The sequence below is a fragment of the Ursus maritimus genome (assembly GCF_017311325.1).
Source record: "Ursus maritimus isolate PB19 chromosome X unlocalized genomic scaffold, ASM1731132v1 scaffold_X1, whole genome shotgun sequence".
Classification (NCBI taxonomy): domain Eukaryota; kingdom Metazoa; phylum Chordata; class Mammalia; order Carnivora; family Ursidae; genus Ursus; species Ursus maritimus.
Window position 1 is genome coordinate 53437594 of NW_024423319.1, and position 21047 is coordinate 53458640.

The window sequence follows — 21047 nt, forward strand, 5'->3', positions numbered from 1 at the left end:
AAAACAAAGAATGCAAAAGAGGCACCTGGGTGGCACACTCAGTTAAGTGTCCAACTCTTGGTTTCGGCTCAAGTCATGATCTTAAGGATCTGAGATCAAGCCGTGTGCTCGGCATGTTGCCTGTTTTGGATTCTGTCCCTCTCCCTTGGCCCCTCCCTCCACTCATGAGTGCGTGTGCTCTCTCTCTCTCAATAAATAACTAAATCTTTAAAAAAACACAAAAATGTATAAAGGGTCGAAAAGGGCAAAATAATAATTAAGGGGACAATAGAAAAAAGAGAATATAAGAATTGTAAACATTTATGCACCCAACATGGGAGCATCCACATACATAAACAATTAATGGCAAACATAAAGGAACTAATAGATACGAATACAATAATAGTAGTGGACTTTAACACCCCAGTTACAGGGATGGACAGATCACCCAAACAAATAATCAAAAAGGAACAGAGGCTTTGAATTACACACTGGACCAGATGGATTTAACAGATATATTCAGAACATTCCATCTGAAAACAGCAGAATACACATTCTTTTCAAGTACGCGTGGAACTCTCTCCAAAACAAATCACATATTGGGCCACAAAACCAGCCTCAACAAATTCAAAATGATCAAAACCATACCATCCATCTTTTCTGACCAGAACATTATGAAACTTGAAGTTAACGACAAGAAAAAATCTGGAAAGACAAAAATACATGGGGGTTAAATGACATACTACATAAAACAATGAATGGGTAAACCAACAAATCAAAGAAAAATAAAACAATAACATGGCAATAATCAAAAATGAAAACACAAAGGTCCAAAATCTTTGGGATGCAGCAAAAATGGTTCTAAGAGGGATGTATATAGCAATAGGAGCCTACCTCAAAAAAGCAAGAAAAATATCAAATAAACAACATAATCTTAAAACTAAAGTAGCTAGAAAAAGAACAACAACAACAACAAAACCAAACCAGCAGAAAGAAGGAAATAATAAAAATTAGAACAGAAATAAGTGATATAGAAACTAAAAACAAAAACAAAACAAAGAAACAAAAACAATGGAACAGATCAATGAAACCAGGAGCTGGTTCTTTGAAAACACCTAATAAAATTGATAAACCTCTACCCAGACTTCTCAAAAAGAAAAAAGAAAGGACCCAAATAAAACCACAAATTAGAGAGGAGAAACAACAAGCAATACCATAGAAACACAAGAAGTTGTAAGAGCATATTATGAAAAATTATATGCCAACAAATTAGACAAACTAGAAGAAATGGATAAATTCCTAGAAACTTAGAACCTCACAAAACTGAAGTTGGAAGAAATAGAAAATTTGAACAGACTGATTACTAGGAAGGAAATTGAATCAATAATCAAAAAAACTTCCAACAAACTAAAGTCCAGGTCCAGACTGCTTCACGGGTGAATTCTACCAAACATTTGAAGAGTTAATACCACCTCTCTGGGCTCAGACCTAGCTTGTGGCAACAAGCTAAACGTGCCATAAAAGTCGGAATCATGGCTAAATATGGGACCCGTTATGGTGCTTCCCACAGGAAAACAGTGAAGAAGATTGAAATAAGCCAGCACGCCAAGTACACTTGCTCCTTCTGTGGCAAAACTAAGATGAAAAGACGAGCTGTGGGGATCTGGCATTGTGGCTCCTGCATCAAAACTATCGCCAGTGGCATCTGGACCTAAAACAATGTTGCTGTCACAGTAAAGTCTGCCATTAGAAGACTGAAGAAATTGAAAGACCAATAGAAGCTCCACAATTGGAAACACTGCTAGACTATAATCAATGGCTTAATTTATGTAACAAAAATAAATAAACAATAAATAAATAAATAAATAAATAAATAAATAAATAAATAAGTTAATACCTATTCTTCTTGAACTATTACTTTTTTAATTATGTTAGTCACCATACAGTACATCCCTGGTTTTTGATGTAAAGTTCCAAGATTCATTACTTGCGTATAGCACCCAGTGCACCATGCAATAAGTGCCCTCCTTAATACCCATCACCAGCCTATCCCATTCCCCCCCACTAAGCCCTCAGTTTGTTTCCCAGAGTCCATAGTCCCTCATGGTTCATCCCCCCTTCTGTTTACCCACCGTTTCTTCTTCCCTTTCTTCTCCTACCAATCTTCCTACTGCTTATGTTCCATAAATGAGTGAAACTATATAATTGTCCTTCTCTGCTTGACTTATTTCACGTAGCATTATCTCCCCCAGTCCCGTCCATATTGCAGCAAATGTTGAGAAGTCATTCTTTTTGATGGCTGAGTAATAGTCCATTGTATATATGCACCACATCTTCTTAATCCAGTCATCTGTTGAAGGGCATCTTGGCTCCTTCCATGATTGAGCTATTGTGGACAATGCTGCTATGAACATTGGGGTGAATAAGGCCCTTCTCTCCACTATGTCTATATCTTTGAGGGTAAATACACAGTAGGGCAATTGCTGGATCATAGGGTAGCTCAATTTTTAACCTTTTAAGGGACATCCACACTGTTTTTCAGAGTGTCTGTACCAATTTGCATTCCCACCAACAATGTAACAGGGATCCCCTTTCTCTACATCCTCTCCAACAATTGTTGTTTCCTGCCTTGTCAATTTTTGCCATTCTAACTGGCATAAGGTGGTATCTCAGTGTGGTTTTGATTTGAATTTCCCTGAGGGCTAATGATTTTGAACATTTTTTCATGTGTCTGTTAGCCATTTGTATGTCTTCATTAGATAATTGTTCATATCTTCTGCCCATTTTTTGATTTGTTTGTTTCCTGTGTATTGAGTTTGAGAAGTTCTTTGTAGATCTTGGATACCAGTCTTTTATCTGTAGTGTCATTTGCAAATATCTTCTCCCATTCCGTGGGCTGCCTCTTAGTTTTTTTGACTGTTTCCTTGGCTGTGCAGAAGCTTTTAATCTTGATGAAGTCCCACAAGTTCATTTTTTCTTTTGTTTCTCTTGCCTTTGGAGATGTGTCATGAAAAAAGTTGCTCTGGCCGATGTCATAGAAGTTGCTGCCTAAGTTCTCTAGGATTTTGATGGATTCCTGTCTCACATCGAGGTATTTCATCCATTTCGAGTTTACATTTGTGTACAGTGTGAGAGAGTGGTCAAGTTTCATTCTTTTGCATGTAGCTGTCCAATTTTCCCAGTACCATTTATTGAAGAGACTGTCTTTTTTCCACTGGATATTTTATCCTGCTTTGTCAAAGATTAGTTGCCCAAAGATCCGAGGGTCCATTTCTGGGTTCTCTATTCTGCTCCATTGGTCTATGTGTCTGTTTTTGCACCAGTACCATGCTGTCTTTGTGATCACAGCTTTGTAGTATAGCTTGAAATCTGGCAACGTGATGCCCCCAGCTTTGTTTTTCCTTTTCAACAATTCCTTGGTGATTCGGGGCCTTTTCTGGTTCCACACAAATTTAAGGGCTGTTTGTTCCAGTTCTTTGAAGAATGTCATTGGTATTTTGATCGAGATGGCATTGAAAGTGTAGATTGCTCTGGGTAGCATAGACATTTTAACTATGTTAATTCTTCCAATCCATGAGCATGGAATATTTTTCCATCTTTTTGTGTCTTCTTCAATGTCTTTCAAGAGTGATTTGTAGTTTCTAGAATATAGATCCTTTACATCTCTGGTGTACTTAATTCTACGATAATGTATGATTTTTGGTGCTATTGTAAATGGAATGGATTCCTTAAATTCTCATTCTTCAGTCTCATTGTTCATGTATAGAAATGCAACTGGGGGGCGCCTGGGTAGTGCAGCCATTAAAGCATCTTCCCTCGGCTCAGGGCGTGATCCTGGCATTCTGGGATCGAGTCCCACATCGGGCTCCTCTCCTGGGAGCCTGCTTCTTCCTCTCCCACTCTCCCTGCTGTGTTCCCTCTCTCGCTTGCTTTCTCTCTGTCATATAAATAAATAAAATCTAAAAAAAAAATAAAAAGAAATGCAACTGATTTCTGAGCATTGATTTTCTATCCTGCCACATTACTGAATTGCTCTATAACTTCTACTAATTCGGGGGTGGATTCTTTTGGGTTTTCCATGTAGAGTATCATGTCATCTGTGAAGAGAGACAGTTTGACTTCTTCTTTGCCAATTTGGATTCCTTTTATCCCCCCCCCTTTTTTTTTGTCTGATTGCTGTTGCAAGGACTTCTAGTACTATGTTGAATAATAATGGTGAGAGCGGACATCCTTGTCGTGTTCCTGATCTTAAGGGAAAGGCTTCCAGCTTTTCCCCATTGAGAATGATATTCGCTGTAGGCTTTTCATAGATGGTTTTTATGAAATTGAGGAATGTGCCCTTTATCACTACACTCTGAAGGGTTTTAATCAGGAAAGGATGCTATATTTTGTCCAATGCTTTTTTGGCATCTATTGAGCAGATCATATGGTTCTTGACTCTTTTCTTGTTGACATGATGTATCACACTGATAGATTTGCAAATGTTGAGCCACCTTTGCATCGCAGGGATGAATCCCACTTGGTCATGATGGATAATCCTTTTAATGCTGTTGGATCCTATTAACTGGGATGTTGTTCAGAATTTTGGCATCCATATTCATCAGGGATATTGGTCTGTAATTCTCCTTTTTGATGGGTCTTTGCCTGGTTTGGGGATCAAGGTAATACTGGCCTCATAGAATGAGTTTGGTAGTTTTCCTTCTGTTACTATTTTTTGAAACAGCTTCAGGAGACTAGGTATTATTTCTTTTTTGAATGTTTGATAGAATTCCCCTGGGAATCCATTAGGCCCTGGAGTCTTGTTTTTCAGGAGGTTTTTGATAAGTGCTTCAATCTCTTCATAATTAATCGGTGTGTTTAAAAAATCAATTTCTTCCTTTTTCTCTCTTGGTAGTTTATAGGTTTCCAGGAAGGCATCCATTTCTTCCAGATTATTTAATTTATTGGCATAAAGCTGTTGATAAAAGTTTCTAATGATCCTTCCTATTTCATCGTTGTTGGTTGTGACCTTTCCATTTTCATTCATAATTTTGTTAATTTGGGGCATTTCTCTATTCTTTTGAATAAGTCTGGCCAGTGGCTTATCGATCTTATTTATTCCTTTAAAGAACCAGCTTCTAGTTCTGTTGATCTGCTCTACTGTGCTCCTGGTTTCTAATTCATTGATCTCTGCTCTAATCTTGATCAACTGCTTTCCCGTGCGTGGCTTAGGCCTGTTCTTCTGTTCCTGTTCCAGCTTCTTGAGGTGAGAATATAAAAACTGCATATTAGATTTTTCTATTCTTTCGAGTGAGGCTTGGACGGCTATGTATTTTCCCCTTTGGACTGCCTTTGCAGTGTCCCATAGATTTTAGACCGTTGTGTTTTCATTCTCATTGGTCTCCATAAATTGTTTAAATTGATTTTTCTTTTCCTGGTTTATCCAATCATTCTTGAGCAGGATGGTACTTAATCTCCAAGTGTTTGAGTTTCTTCCAAATTTTTCCTTGTGATTGAGTTCCAATTACAAAGCATTGTGGTCTGAGAATATACAGGGAAAAATTTCCATCGTTTGGTATCAGTTGAGACCTGTTTTGTGACCCAGCGTATGGTCTATTCTGGAAAACGTTCCATGTGCATTCAAAAAGAATGAGTATTCTTATGTTCTGGGGTGTAGTGTTCTATATATATCTATGAGGTCCATCTGGTCTAGTATGGCATTCAAAGGTCTTGTTTCTTAATTGATTTTCTGCTTAGGTGATCTGTCTATTGCTGATAGTGGAGTGTTGGTGTCCCCTACTATTAACGTATTTTTATCTATATGTCCCTTTATTCTGGTTAAGAGTTGGTTGTGTATCTTGCTGCTCCCCTGTTGGGCGTGTAGATATTTATAATTGTCATATCCACTTGTTGGATACATCCTTTAAGAATAATAAGTGTCCTTCTTTATCTCTAACTACAGTCTTAAGTTTAACATCCAATCTGTCTGATATGAGAATTGCTACTCCAGCTTTCTTTTGATGTCCATTGGCATGAAAAATGGTTTTCTATCCCTTTACATTCAGTCTGAATGTATCTTTAGGTTCAAAATGAGTCTGTTGTAGACAGCAAATGGATGGGTCATGTCTTTTTAGCCAATCTGCAACCCTTTGGTCTTTCATGGGAGCATTTAGGCCATTCACATTGAGAAATTTGATTTTAATGATGTCATGTTGCCTGTAAAGTCTTTGTTTCTATAGATTGTAAATTCTGTTCTATATCACTCTTGGGGCCTTTTTACTTTTATAGAACCCCCCTTAATATCTCCTGTAGGGCTGGTTTCATGGTTATGAAATTGGTCAGTGACTGGCAATTCTGGAAGGTCCTTATCTCTCCATCAATTCTGAATGACAGCCTTGCTGGATAAAGGATCCTTGGCTGCATGTTTTTCTCTGAAAGAGCTTTACAAATGCCCCCCCAACCCTTTCTCTCATTCTAGGTCTGTGTAGACAGGTCTGACATAATCCTAATATTTTTGCCTTTGTACGTGAGAAATTTCCTTGCCCTGGCCGCTCTCAATACTGTATCCTTGGATATAATATTTGTGAATTGCACTATGATGTGACCTCGTGTAGGTTTGTCATGGTTGAATTTGGGAGGGGTCCTCTCTGCCTTTTGGACACAAATGCTTGTTTCCTTTGCCAGATTAGGGAAGTTCTCAGCTACAATTTGTTCAAATATCTCTTCTAGACCTCTGTTTTTCTCCACCCCCTCAGGGATGCAGATGATTCTGACATTGGAACTTTTCATTGAGTCAGTAATCTCCCATAACCTACATTCTTGGGATTGGATTTTCTTGAGCCATGTTTCTGTTTTAGCTTTCTCTTCTACCAGCACATCCTCCAATTCACTAATTCGTTCTTCTGCCTCATTTACCCTGGCCATCAGAGCATCTAGTTTTGAGTGCATTTGATTCACAGCATTTTTAATTTCTGCCAGATTCACTCTGATTTCTGCCCTTAGAGATTCTATATTCTTGTTAATATTTTCGTTACTATTTTTTTAAGTCTACACATCATCTTGACCATTGTTACTCTGAACTCCATTTCTGATAATTTGGTTATATCCATATCCATCAATTCTGTGGCAGAGGCCACAGACTCATTATGTTTTCTTTGCTGAGGGGGATTTCTCCTTTTCGTCATTCTGATGAGGAGAGGTTGCGGGGTTGCCCAGAGCCCAAATTATTGACCAGGACCAGGCAGTGTGCTCTTGTTTTATAGGGACTTTAGGGATATGGTCTTCTTGATTTTTCAGCCTGCCTTCTGGGCGAGGGCCCTGCTGCGCTGATATTCAGGCAACCCTGTTTGGGTAGAGTCTCCCTGTCCCCTGCGAGGGGCGATGGGGATTGGCACAATGTGAGCTGCTATTTCTGGGCTTTTGTTCTCTGGTGGCTTTCCCTGGCAGTTTTCTGTGGCTCTTCTGAGAGTCAGAGCAGCCCTGGCCATATCCTAGCCTCTGTCTCAGAACAGAGAGATCACAGTCTGCTCTCCACTGAGCTATTCTGGGCTCTTTAACTCTGTTTCTGTTGGTGCTGTTGAAAACCCTGCTGCCGGTGTCCCAGTCCTCACTTCCAGGGCTGGCACGTCTCTGTCCTTTGTGTTTCTATCACCACCAGCCGCCAGCCACTCCCGCGCGTGCTCCTGAGCTCCCTGTTTCATTATGGTTCGCGCGCCCTCCGGAGTGCGGGTTTTCAGTCTGGTCACGTGCGTGCTCCTGGGCTCCCGGTCTCAGTCCGGTTCCAGTGAGCGCTCTGTAGCTCCCGTTTTCAGTTTGGATGTGCATGCCTTCCCAGGCTCATTGTCTCTGTCTGTTCTCTTGCGGGTGCCAGTCCACGAGTCTGGCCTGCTCCCCATTGCAGGTGGCTACTGCTTCCCGGCTCCTGAGTGTAGAGGGTCCCTCTCCCTTTCGTTTCTCTTCCAATATCTGTGCGCGGATTCATGGCTCCCCGCTTCCTACCTCAATACTCAGTGCTGGAGATGTTCATTTGTAGAGATCCAGATGTATCTTCCTGTGTCTCAGCCTGATTCCGAGGGTGTTCAGGATGGTCTGGTACCTATCCAGCTAGACTCAGGGCACCAGCTGAAAAAGGGGACCCCTACTCCTCCGCCATCTTAACTGTCATCTCAAACTATTCTAAGAAAAAGAAGAAGGAAAACTTCCAAATTCATTTTATGAAGCCAGTATCACCCTGACAGCAAAAACAGACACCACACAAAAAGAGAAGTGCAGGTTAATATCTCTGAAGAATAAAAATGCTAAACTTATCAAGAAAATACTAGCATAACAAATCCAACAATATATTAAAACAATGATTCATCACAATCAAGTGAGATTTATTCCCAGGATTCAAGAGTAATTCAATATTTCCATATTAATCCATGTAATACATGATGTCAATAACAGAAAGGATAAAAACCATATGATCATTTCAATAGACACAGAAAAGCATTTAAAAAATTACAACATCCATTCATGATAAACATCTTCAACAAAGTAGTTTTAGAGGAAACATACCTTAACATAATAAGGGCCATATATGAAAAACCCATAGCCAGTATCATATTTAATGGGGAAAAACTGACAACTTTCCCCTTAAGGTCAGGAAAAAGACAAGGAAGTACACTCACACCACTTTTGTTCAACATATTACTGGAAGTCCTAACCACATTAATCAGACAACAAAAATAAGTAAAACACATCCAAATTGGTAAGGATGGACTGAAACTTTCACTATTTGCCGATGACATACTACTATATATAGAAAACCCAAGACCATAGAAAAACTACTATGAGTGATAAATGAATTCAGTAACATCACAGGATACAAAATCAATTTTCCAGAAATCTGTTGCATTTCTGTACACAAATAATGAAGCAGCAGAGGGAGAAATTAAGAAAACATTCCCATCTACAATTTTACCAAAAATAATAAGATACCTAGAAATAAAACTAACCAAAGAAGTGAATGACCTGTACTCTGAAAACTACAAAATACTGATGAAAGGAATTCAAAATGATACAAAGAAATGGAAAGACATTCCATGACCATGGATTGGAAGAACAATTATTGTTAAAATGCCTATACTACCCAAAGCAATATACAGATTTAATGCAGTCCCTATGTAGAATTTAAGAAACAAAACAAAGGAACATAGGGTGAAAAAAAAGAGGAAAATCAAGAAACAGACTCTTAACTACAGAGGACAAACTGATGGTTACCAGAGGGAAGGAGAATGGGGGAATAGGTTAAACAGGCGATTGGGATTAAGGAGGGCATTTGTTGTGATGAGCACCAGGTTTTCTATGTATGTGTAGAATCACTAAATTCTCTACCTGAAACTAATACTACACAGTATGTGAACTATTTGGAATTTAAATAAAACTTGAGAAAAAAAATAATGCAACCCCTATCAAAATACCAACAGTATTTTTTCACAGAGCTAGAACAAAAAATCTTAAAATGTCTTTGGAACTATGAAAGAGCCCAAATAGCCAAAGCAACCTTAAAAAGAAAAACAAAGCTGTAGGTATCACAATTACAGACCAAGTTATCCTACAAAGCTGTAGTAATCAAAACTGTGTGGTACTTGCACTAAAATAGACACATAGATCAAAAGAACAGAATAGAAAACCCAGAAATAAACCCACAATTATATGCTCAATTCATCACTGACAAAGCAGGAAGTAATATCCAATGGGAAAACATCTCTTCAACAAATGGTGTTGGGAAAATTGGTCTGCTACATGCAAAAGAATGAAACTGGACCATTTTCTTACACTATACACAAAGATAAATTCAAAATGAATTAAAGACCTAAATGTGAGCACTGAAACCATAAAAATTCTTAAAGAAAGCATAGGCAGTATTGTCTTTGACATCAGCTGTGGCAACATTTTTCTAGATATATCTCCTGAGGCAAGGGGAAAGAAACACAAAAAATTAACTATTGGGACTATACCAAAATAAAAAGCTTCCTCATAGAAGAGGAAACAACAAAACTAAAAGGCAATCTACTGAATAGGAGAAGATGTTTTGTAAATGATATATCCAATAAAGTATTAGTATTAAAAAATATGCAAAAAACTTATAAAACTTAACACCAAAAAAACAAGTAATCCAACTAAAAAATGTGCAGAAGACATGAGCAGACATTTCTCCAAAGGCACACAGATGGCCAACAGACATATGAAAAGATGCTCAACATCACTCATCATCAGGGAAATGCAAAGCAAAACTACAGTGAGGTATCACTTCACACTTATCAGTATGGCTAAAATGAAAAGCACAAGAAACAACAAGTGTTGACAAGGATGTAGATAAAAAGAAATTCCCTTGCACTGTTGGTGGGAATGCAAACTGATGGAGCCATTGTAACATTATGGAGGTTCCTCAAAAAGTTGGAAATAGAACTATCCAATGATCCAGTAATTGCACTACTGGGTATTTACCTCTAAAATGCAAACAAACAAATAAACAAACAAACAACACTAATTCAAAGTCATACATGAACCCAATGCTTATAGCAGTATTACTTACAATAGCCAAATTATGCAAGCAGCCCACGTGTCCCTGGAGAGATGAATGGATAAAGAAGAAGTGGTATAAATACAGAAAGGAATACTATTCAGCCATAAAAAATGAAATTGTGCCATTTGCAACAACACGGATGGAGCCAAAGAGTATAATGTTAAGCAAAATATGTCAGAGAAAGACAAATACCTTATGACTTCAGTCATGTGTGTAATTTAAAAAGCAAAACAAACAAGCAAAGGAAATAGAGTGAGAGAGAAACCAAGAAACAGATTCTTAACTATAGAGAACAAACTCATGGTTACCAGAGGGGGTGTAGGTGTAAGTATAGGTAAAATAGGTGGTGGGGATTAATGAATACACTTATCATGATGAGCACTAAGTGATAAATTGTTGAATCACTATATTGTACACCTGAAACTAATATAACACTGTATATTAACTATACTGGAATCAAAATGAAATTTAAAAATTTAAAAATATATATATTTAATGAATGTCACTTAATCCTATTAGTGCCAAACTCTCATTTTAATAAGAACTGAGAACATTAATAAAGATCCATTTATGAAGAAAATGAGTTTTATATTTTCATTATTCCCACTGAAGGTTCAGTTTGATAATAACCCTCAGTTTTCAGGAACATAATAGTCATTAGCATTAGATTTGTCATCTCTTTTGCTTTTTAGCACAGACCAAAAATGTTTATCTGCCCTTTATATAAATCAGAGAATAGAGAATTGGGTTATTTTAGCTTTGAAAGGGTAAACTTCTAGTTAAAATTTCATTTTATAGTTGAAAAATGAGGAAATCACTATATTCAAACTCCTTTCATCCTCTTAGAAGTAACTATGCTTTTTAGGGGCACCTGGGTGGTGCAGTCGTTAAGCATCTGCCTTCGGCTCTGGGCGTGATCCCAGCGTTCTGGGATCGAGCCCCACATCAGGCTCCTCCACTATGAGCCTGCTTCTTCCTCTCCCACTCCCCGTGCTTGTGTTCCCTCTCTCCCTGGCTGTCTCTATCTTTGTCAAATAAATAAATAAAATCTTTTTTTTTTTAAAAGAAGTAACTATGCTTTCTAAGACAAACACATTGTTATAGTCTGCATGTTCTGCCTGGAATAACATTGGTGAATCTTTATTCATTGCTCCTGCTAACTTACTTCACACCACTTTGAGCTATGGTTACATAAGATAAAGAAATAACAGTTCCTTCAGAATAATAAAGTTTGACATATCATAATAAAAAAATTAAAAAAAGAATAATAAAGTTTGCTTGCTTTTTGTCTCCAGGATATATTATTGGATGCCTCTTTCTTGGCAATTTAATTCAATATTACTAAATCTAATTGTAGATGATATTTCCACAATTTGGATTTTCTAATCCCAGACTTAAAAACAAATCTCACTTTAACCTTAGTTTCATAAGTCCAAACTCTTGATCAAGAGGAAAGATACTTACCTTGTCAATTTTAGGTTTTTTTGACTGTTGGAGAGGATGTGGAGAAAGGGGATCCCTCTTACACTGTTGGTGGGAATGCAAGTTGGTACAGCCACTTTGGAAAACAGCGTGGAAGTCCCTCAGAAAGTTAAAATGAGCCACCCTATGATCCAGCAATTGCACTACTGGATATTTATCCCAAAGATACAGATGTAGTGAAGAGAAGGGCCATATGCACCCCAATGTTCATAGCAGCATTGTCCACAATAGCTAAATTGTGGAAGGAGTTGAGATGCCCTTCAACAGATGACTGGATTAAGAAGATGTGGTCCATATATACAATAGCCATCAGAAAGAACGATTTCTCAACATTTGCAGCAACATGAACGGGACTGGAGGAGATTATGCTAAGTGAAATAAGTCAAGCAGAGAAAGACAATTATCATATGGTTTCACTCATTTATGGAACATAAGAAATAGCAGGGAGATTGGTAGAAGAAAAGGAAGAGTGAAGGGGAGGTAAACAGAAGGGGGAATGAACCATGAGAGACTATGGACTCTGGGAAACAAACTGAGGGCTTCAGAGGGGAGGGGTTGGGGGATTGGGATAGGCTGGTGATGGGTAGTAAGGAGGGCACGTATGGAGCACTGGGTGTTATACGCAAATAATGAATCATGGAACACTACATCAAAAACTAAGGATGTACTGTATGGTGACTAACATACATAATAAAAACGCATTATTAAAAGCAAAGAGGAAAGATATTTAGTTCTCATTTAGCTTTAAATGTAAAGACCAAATATTTATATCTGTTTTAAATAAAATAGAAATAAGTGCCCAAATCTTGATTATGTGAAAAGACTCTGCCCAAGATTAAATTTTTTTTATGGTTGGTTGAAAAGATAAAGATGCTTTATGGAATGGGCAAAATGGGTGAGGGTTTCAAGTAGGATCACTAATCTGAGAAAAACTTGATTTTCATGCTCTGTCAGCATAAACTGTCAACGTTTGAAACATTGTCATGCCTGCTTCAAGGGAACTGATCAACAAATGTCACTGGACTAGTATAGAAATATTATTGATATATGTGAGGGAAGATGGAAATAAGCAGAAAATGAAGACATATGTAATATTACTACACAAACTAATTTACCCTCAGTTCCAACCATAGGAAGAAGTAGGTCTTTGTGGTTTATATCCATATCCTGAATCAGATTGAGTACTTGAAGTTTATTTCTATTTGTGAAAATATTGGCTTCCCTGTCAACAAGACTTAGAATGTGAAAAAAAGCTTTATAAATAACAGGCCATCACAATAACAAGGTGAAAGTTAAAGAGATACTGTAATATCCTACTCCTGGCTAACAGTTTCCATACTGCAAAGTCTCAATTACTAATTGCAAAATTAGATGCAGATATTTATATATCTGTATATACCATATATAATATAAAATAAAATATTTTAAAAATATATTATTTAATAACATTTAATAAAACAATATAATTACTATATATAATAATGTATATTTATAATATATAACTATATAACATACATGTACATATATGTGTATATATATGTATTTATATACACGTATGTATGTATAGATATATATAGTTATAAATATTTAATATAGGTAGTTCAAATTAAGGGAAATTATATCAAAATATCATGGGGAATTCTCATCATAGCATGACTTTACTTGAAACATAGGGAAAAGTGAAGATTTTTGCTTCTAGGTATTTTTTTAAGTGGCAACCAACATTAGAAACTTTCAATGAATCTTTTTTTTTTTTCTTTAGTAAGTATCCTAATCTTGGGGCACCTGGGTGGCTCAGTTGGTTAAGCATTTAACTGTTGAGTTGGGCTCAGGTCATGATCTCAGGGTCATGAGATGGAGCCCCATGTGGGCTCCATGCCCATCATGGAGACTGCTTAAAATTCTCTCTCCTTCTCTTTCTGCCCCTCCCCCTCCTCCCACCCGCAGGTGCACTCTCTCTCTCTCTTTCTCAAAAAAAAGTATCCTAATTTCCTAAAAAGTTGAATATTAACCTTGCCAAGGCCACATAGATACGTTTTAACATAATTTTCTTTGCACTAAGCAGAATCATTTGGTAATCACTTCATTCTTTCATTTCTCACTTTCTCCTTTAACTTCTTTGCCTCTTTTTTCTTTTTCCTTCCTCTTGTATCATGAACTTGTTGTGATCCCCATCCTCGAGGTTACCTATCTGTCTGTCAGTTAAATCTAAGAGTCAGAAGACCTTATTCTGGTCCCCAACTTTATCACTTACTAGTCATATGACCATAAGCAAAATAAATTATTACTCTGAAACACATTTTCAAAGTATTCAAAATGTGGAATAATAATGCTTGCCTTGTTTATGTCAAAGCACATGTAATATCACAAAAAAGGAAAAATTAAGTTAAAATATTTATATATTAAATTTTTGAAGATAAATATTCTAAGTTTTATGTTACTTATATTATATACATTTTTGATACATTTAATACATCTTTTTCACCACTGCATTTTCAGTTAATTAATACAGAATTATCAGTAGCAAGACCCCTTCATGTGTAAATTGACCTATTTTTCCCTAAAAATTTTCCCTATATCTCCCCCTTCTCTCCCTTTACTATCTGAACTTTACATATACATTTTATATATCCCTAGTTAGGATAAACTGTGATTTTGCTGGTCTTGTCTATTCAACAAAAATAGAACAAAGTAATATTAATGAAATTTTCATCCTATTCTGCAGGACAAATGTTATTATTATGGTTGGCCTACTTGTAACACTTATTAAAGTTAATGGATAAATCATAACATGTTTATTTTCTTTCTATTTAATCTTCCCATCCCTTCAGCATACATACCACTTTCATGACAAGACGTTTTTGTAAGTCAAACGATATTCAGTTAATGTCATCCATGTCATAACCCTCTGTGTGCCTGGGGCTATGTTTTACCTTCCATACTCATTATTTTTTTTTTGTCATACTCATTATTTTAACAAGCAGTTAGGTCAGTTATCTGTACATGGAGCCAACAAATGCCTCAATACTTTAAGTAGACCATGTAGTCCGCTTTTACCTTATCACACATTCTAAAGAGGAACCAAATTTTAGAGCACGTCTACTTCTTTTTTTTATAATAATATTTTTTATTATATTATGTTAGTCACCATACAGTATATCCCTGGTTTTTGATGTAAAGTTCCATGATTCATTAGTTGCGTATAACACCCAGTGCACCATGCAATATGTAGAGCACGTCTACTTCTAAAACACATCTAATAACCTCTAGTGAGTGTGTCTTTTTATTATTTGCTGATAATATCTCAAAGAAATTAAAAAGAAAACAGATTTTAACAAAGTTAAAATTATGCCAATAAGTTTATTTGTTTTATTTAAATTTCTTAAGCAGCTTTCCAGACAAATCAGAAATATATTATAAATTTGTTATGCTATCCTGAGGGAGTATGACAAAATTATTCTTACAAGTAGTTTCTTTGAAATAACAAAACACTGCATTTCAAAACAATACATTTGTCTTGATGGTTGGTGGGGAAACTGTATTACTAATACCTGATTTAAATTTGGTAAGGCCCCATTTTGATTTTATCTGTTATTTTTTATTTTCCAAATAAACTTTTTCTTTGTTTTGACTCTGTTATCTAATATAGTAGCCACTAATCACTTGTGGCTATTAAAATTAAGATTAAATAAAATAAAAATTCAGTTACTTGGTAGCACTAACCTCATCTTAAGTACTCAATAGGCACATATAGCCAATAGCTACATATTGGCTATCACAGATTATAGAATTTATGTCACTGCAGAACGTTACATTGGACAGTGTTGTTTTAGAGATAGTATCTACTCTGCTATACAACTTACAATTTAAAGTGATAAATCTCACCTATCCATAAACAGTCAAATGCTTTAAAGCATCTCCAAAAATCATCAGCAGTTCTATCTACTTTCTACTGAGTGCTTATTGCCCCAATTCTGCCTTTGTGACATGTACATCAACATCCTCATATTATGATGGAAGAAACTAAAGGTCAGAAAAATTAAGCTGGAGGTGACATATCTAGTCAGCAGTAAGCACAAAATTGTGATCCATATCTTTCTGACTCCTGCATATTTTCCCATTTCATCAGATAAGGAGGTCTTACCTAAAAAATGCTCATTTATAAATCTTTTATCCCTTCTCTTTCTGTTCTTACTTCTTATACACTTGTGTGCATTTCACTTGAATTTGCTCAAGAAATCTATAACCTTCTATTACTGAATGTATTTATAAGCAAATATGTCTTTACAACTTAACAGCATTAGCTGAGTAGTTTTCCAATGTTATACATCTTCCAAGCCAAAACCATCAGATGATATATATCAAAATATTTATGTGTTCTTAGGATATTTTGCAACATTGACCATTATGTTCATCATAATAATCTGGTAGTGAATAGTCAGAAAATGTTTATAAAACTTTAAAAATTCCTTAACTAATCTATATTAAGTCTGAACATTTGTTCTTTCACACATTTTCCAGGATCATTCAAGAGCATTGAACTATTTCACATATTCAAATCTGAGTTTCCTATTATCCGAAATACTATATAGGTAATTTAAAGGAATCACCCATTCACTCAATAAACAAGATCCCTCTGTACATATTTCAAATACAATTGTTCCACCTATTCTTCCTTCTGCCTTCCCTATGCCAAGACTCAAGTCAGATCAAAATAGGTTCTTCAGATAAACTGAAACTTTTTGGCTAAAAATCCTACATACCCTTTATAGGAAGTGAGTGTTTTGTGTTTTCAAAGAATTAGAAAAAATGAAAATATTTAACATTAGCAGCACATTGGCTAAAACTTAATCTCATTCTGTTGACTCAAGAGATGCTTAAAGATCTTGCCTTGACTTGAAATTGCCATGAAAAATATTTATTATTCTACATATGTATAGAAACATTAGTAATAAAAATGTTCTATTCACCACTCAAATAAGTTTCTTTGGCATTTTTTCAACTGCCAAGAGAAAACTTCCTATCTAAAATGATCACTGAGTAAAACTGATAGATTTGTGCATTCATTCTTAATGTTTACATTGCTTATTTAGGTCCACCGCTTATTTAGGTCCACCTTGTGGCAGAGTCACAACTAGACAAATTAAAAGTAAGGTATTGGGTAGGTTATTTATTGTAAGTAGCAGGGCTGAGCTCCTTGTCTGACCCCTATAATAGATTAAGAGAAACATAATCAACTGCTTGAAAATAAATATACATAAAAAAATTCATAAACTTCATGCAATCACAAGAATTGCATTGCCGAGTTTCCTTCACTATGCTTAAACTTTTTTAAAAAATTAGGGTGATGGCTTACTCAAAATTTGAAGTACACAAAGATCCTTTTATTTTTTTGCCTTTTAAAAATGAATTATCTTGAACAAGGTGTTTTTAAAACATACCTTAATTAATTGGTAGTTTTGAACTCCGTTTATTCCTATGTCAGGATCAATGGCTGCTGGGAGAGCATATCGAGAGTTTATAGCTGAGTTCTCCGGAATTGATATGTTGATAACTGTTGCTGGGAATAACGGTGCATTATCATTTATGTCTTCTATTAGAAAACGTATCTTAACCAGTCTAAATATTTCATCTGGCAAAACGGCAACCTCCACTTCATAAAAGCAACGGGTTTCTACCAGGATACCAGCACACAATTTCTCACGATCAATGCGAGTTCCAGCAGTGAAGATCTCACCAGTACCTTCTTCAATTCGAATCAGTGGCACATCACCAGTCTTATATACTAGCTTAAACTGCATAGGAGATGTTAAGGACTTGTCTGGGATCAGTGACAAGTTGAGGTCTTTCAGCAAGTCGCCTATCAGAACGTTTTCTGGCATTTCTTCTCGGACTGTGTAGTTTTTCTCCTGGGCGCCAGACTGAAATACGACACATGCTAAAAGGACTGCAAATATGTATGTTCCAGACAACAAGTCCATACCAGGCACAATAGTGATGGTTCTCTGTATCAACCCACAGAAAACTGTCAAAGAGAAACAGAAAAGAAAGAGAGAGAGAGAGAGAAAGAGAGAAGAAATTATTAAAGCCAACCAACCATTAAATGTATGTTAACTAAATGCTCAGTTTTAAAATCATTAAATTAAAATATTAGCACAATTGACTCTTAAATAATATTATGGATTTTTCATTAAGATAAAAGGTAAATTATACAACATACCTACAGTAATTAAAAGACTCAGTATTTGTGAAAGTGGTCACCATTGATAAAATATATAAAAGATATAATATACCAAGGTAGATAAAGTTAATAAAAATAATTAAAAACACTTAATTCAATACTTAAGGTAAAGTAACGTATATTTGTTATTAATAAAAAATATAATCATTATTCATTATTATAATATGGCTTTCAAATGTAATTCTTCTATTGGTAATAAATGTTTTATACAATAGTCCCTGTGTTCAGTTCTGTGCTTCAAAGGATACAAAGAATCATGACACATGAGGGATTCAGAAAGTTCGGATTAAAGAAGAAGAGTCCTTTGAGAAAGGAAGGGGTTGATGACACATGCCTAAACATGAGAAGGACTACCATGTGAAAAGTTCAACATTTTCTTTCTTTGGATGAGAGGAATAGGGATAGGTAAAAATTACAGGGAGGCAACTTTCAGATCAACATAAACAACTGCCTATTAAAGCATTCTTTGGGGGAAAAATAGTTTTCAGGAGATAGTAAGAAGCTAGATAACCAACTTAGATCTACATATCTATGATTAGGTAGATAACATCCAAAACATTCCATGGGAGAGCTGGACTAGAAGACATTCCAACTTTGGGAATTTATGTCTATACATTGAAAGTAGATCATATTAAAATGGGTTTCATATCTACAAACTGACACCAAAAAAACAAATAATCCAGTTAAGAAATGGGCAGAAGACATGAATAGACACTTTTCCAAAGAAGATATCCAGATGGCTGACAGACACATGAAAAGGTGCTCAGCATCATTCATCATCAGAAATAATGAATCAAAACCACAATGAGATACCACCTCACACCAGTCAGAATGGCTAAAATCAACAACACAATAAAGAATAGGTATTGGCAAAGATGCAAAGAAAGGGAATCCTCTTACACTGTTGGTGGGAATACAAACTGGTGCAGCCACTCTGGAAAACAGTATGGAGGTTCCTCAAAAAGTTAAAAACAGAATGACCTTACGACTCAGCAACTGATCTATTACGTATTTATCTAAAGGATACAAAAATAGTGATTTGAAGGGGCACATGAACCCCAATGTTTATAACAGTATCATCAACAATAGCCAAATTATGGAAAGAGCTCAAATGTCCACCGACTGATGAATGAATAAAGAAGAGGTGGTATATATATATGCAATCGAATATCACTCAGCCATCAAAAAGAACAAAATCTTCCATTTGCAATGACACGGATGGAACTAGAGTGTATTATTCTAAGTGAAATAAGTCAGCCAGAGAAAGACATACACCATACAATTTCACTCATATGTGGAACATAAGAAACCAAACAGATGAACATAGGGGAAGGAAAGGAAAAATAAGATAAGAACAGAGAGGGAGGCAAACCATCAGAGACTCTTAACTATAGAGAACAAACTCAGGGTTTTTGTGGGGAAGGTGGGTGGGAGGATGGACTAAATGGGTGATGGGTATTAATGAAGGCACTCGTTGTGATGAGCATTGGGTATTATATGTAAGTAATGAATCACTAAATTCTGTTCCTGAAACCAATATTACACTAAATGTTAACTAACGTGAATTTAAATTTAAAAAAGGAATTAATGCAGCTATCAATGCATTCAAAACTTTTAAAGGATCAGCCAACATATGGTCATTAAAAATCCATTACAGAAAAAAAATTTATTACAAAAAATTATTAATGCATGTAGATATCTAATTAAGGAAATTTTCAATATTTACAGGTAATTGATAGCATTAACAAAATTCTAGTAATAGCTTTAAAAGCAGGAAGACTCATGAAATGATGTAAATAACTTTCTTTTTTTTATGTTTTTGTATTATATTATGTTAGTCACCATACAGTACATCCCTGGTTTCTGATGTAAAGTTCGATGATTCATTAGTTGCGTATAAAACACCCAGTGCACCATGCAATACGTGCCCTCCTTACTACCCATCACCAGTCTATCCCATTCCCCCACACCCCTCCCCTCTGAAGCCCTCAGTTTGTTTCTCAGTAAATAACTTTCTATAAATATTATGGTCTGATTATGGCAGAGAATGTATTACATTAAATAATTTTCCCATTATATAACTGTGCATCTGCATTTTAAAAAATATGCATATGGAGAGGTCATAAGACACAAAAGTGAGAAAAAAGAAACCTTCTTATTTGAAATCAGTGATAGAATAAACGTATTTTTTACAATAATTGAAATAGCTTAGGTCATGAATAGAACCAAGAAATGAACCAGGTAAACTTGAAACATCTCATTTTAAGGAATTACGATCACCCGAGTAAAAAGTATATATATGAGTCCACCCAATTTCCTGTGTTGAGCAGTTTGTGCCATTTCTAAAATATTTTAATATTAATTCTAATACTGAGTAATTCTAATACTGAAGACATTCTCAATCCTAGCAAACAACACAAAATGACTATTGCCTGTGGTATTTTTTAGCCCATTTGCTCAATGATAAACATTGGGATTACATAATATAAAACTTTTCTCAAGATTTATTCTCTTATGAATTATTGGCCCTATATAAAAAAAACCCATTTATACTTACTGTGTTAATATGCAAAAATATACTTGTGTCCTATATAATATGAATTAGGACATCTAAAATAATTCAGTGTCTGTGTGATTTTGTAAGTACTATGCAAACATGAGCAAAAATAAAAATGGGATAGTGACAATTGGAATTAAAACTACTACTCTCTTCTTATCTTACCCTTAAGCATAGACACATTATTACAACTGGCAGAAGAATGTTACAGACCATTTTTCAAACACTACATGCATGTT

General features: G+C 35.7%; 1 protein-coding gene across 1 annotated transcript in view; it reads right to left on the reverse strand.

The window, feature by feature from the left end:
• The window catches only part of PCDH11X (protocadherin 11 X-linked), a 652803-nt gene extending 634812 nt beyond the window's left edge, over positions 1-17991 (reverse strand). The window contains 1 exon segment of the mRNA XM_008700634.2: positions 17452-17991. Within this exon segment, the coding sequence (XP_008698856.1) occupies positions 17452-17991 (540 nt within the window).
• Between the last annotated feature and the right edge of the window lie 3056 nt (positions 17992-21047).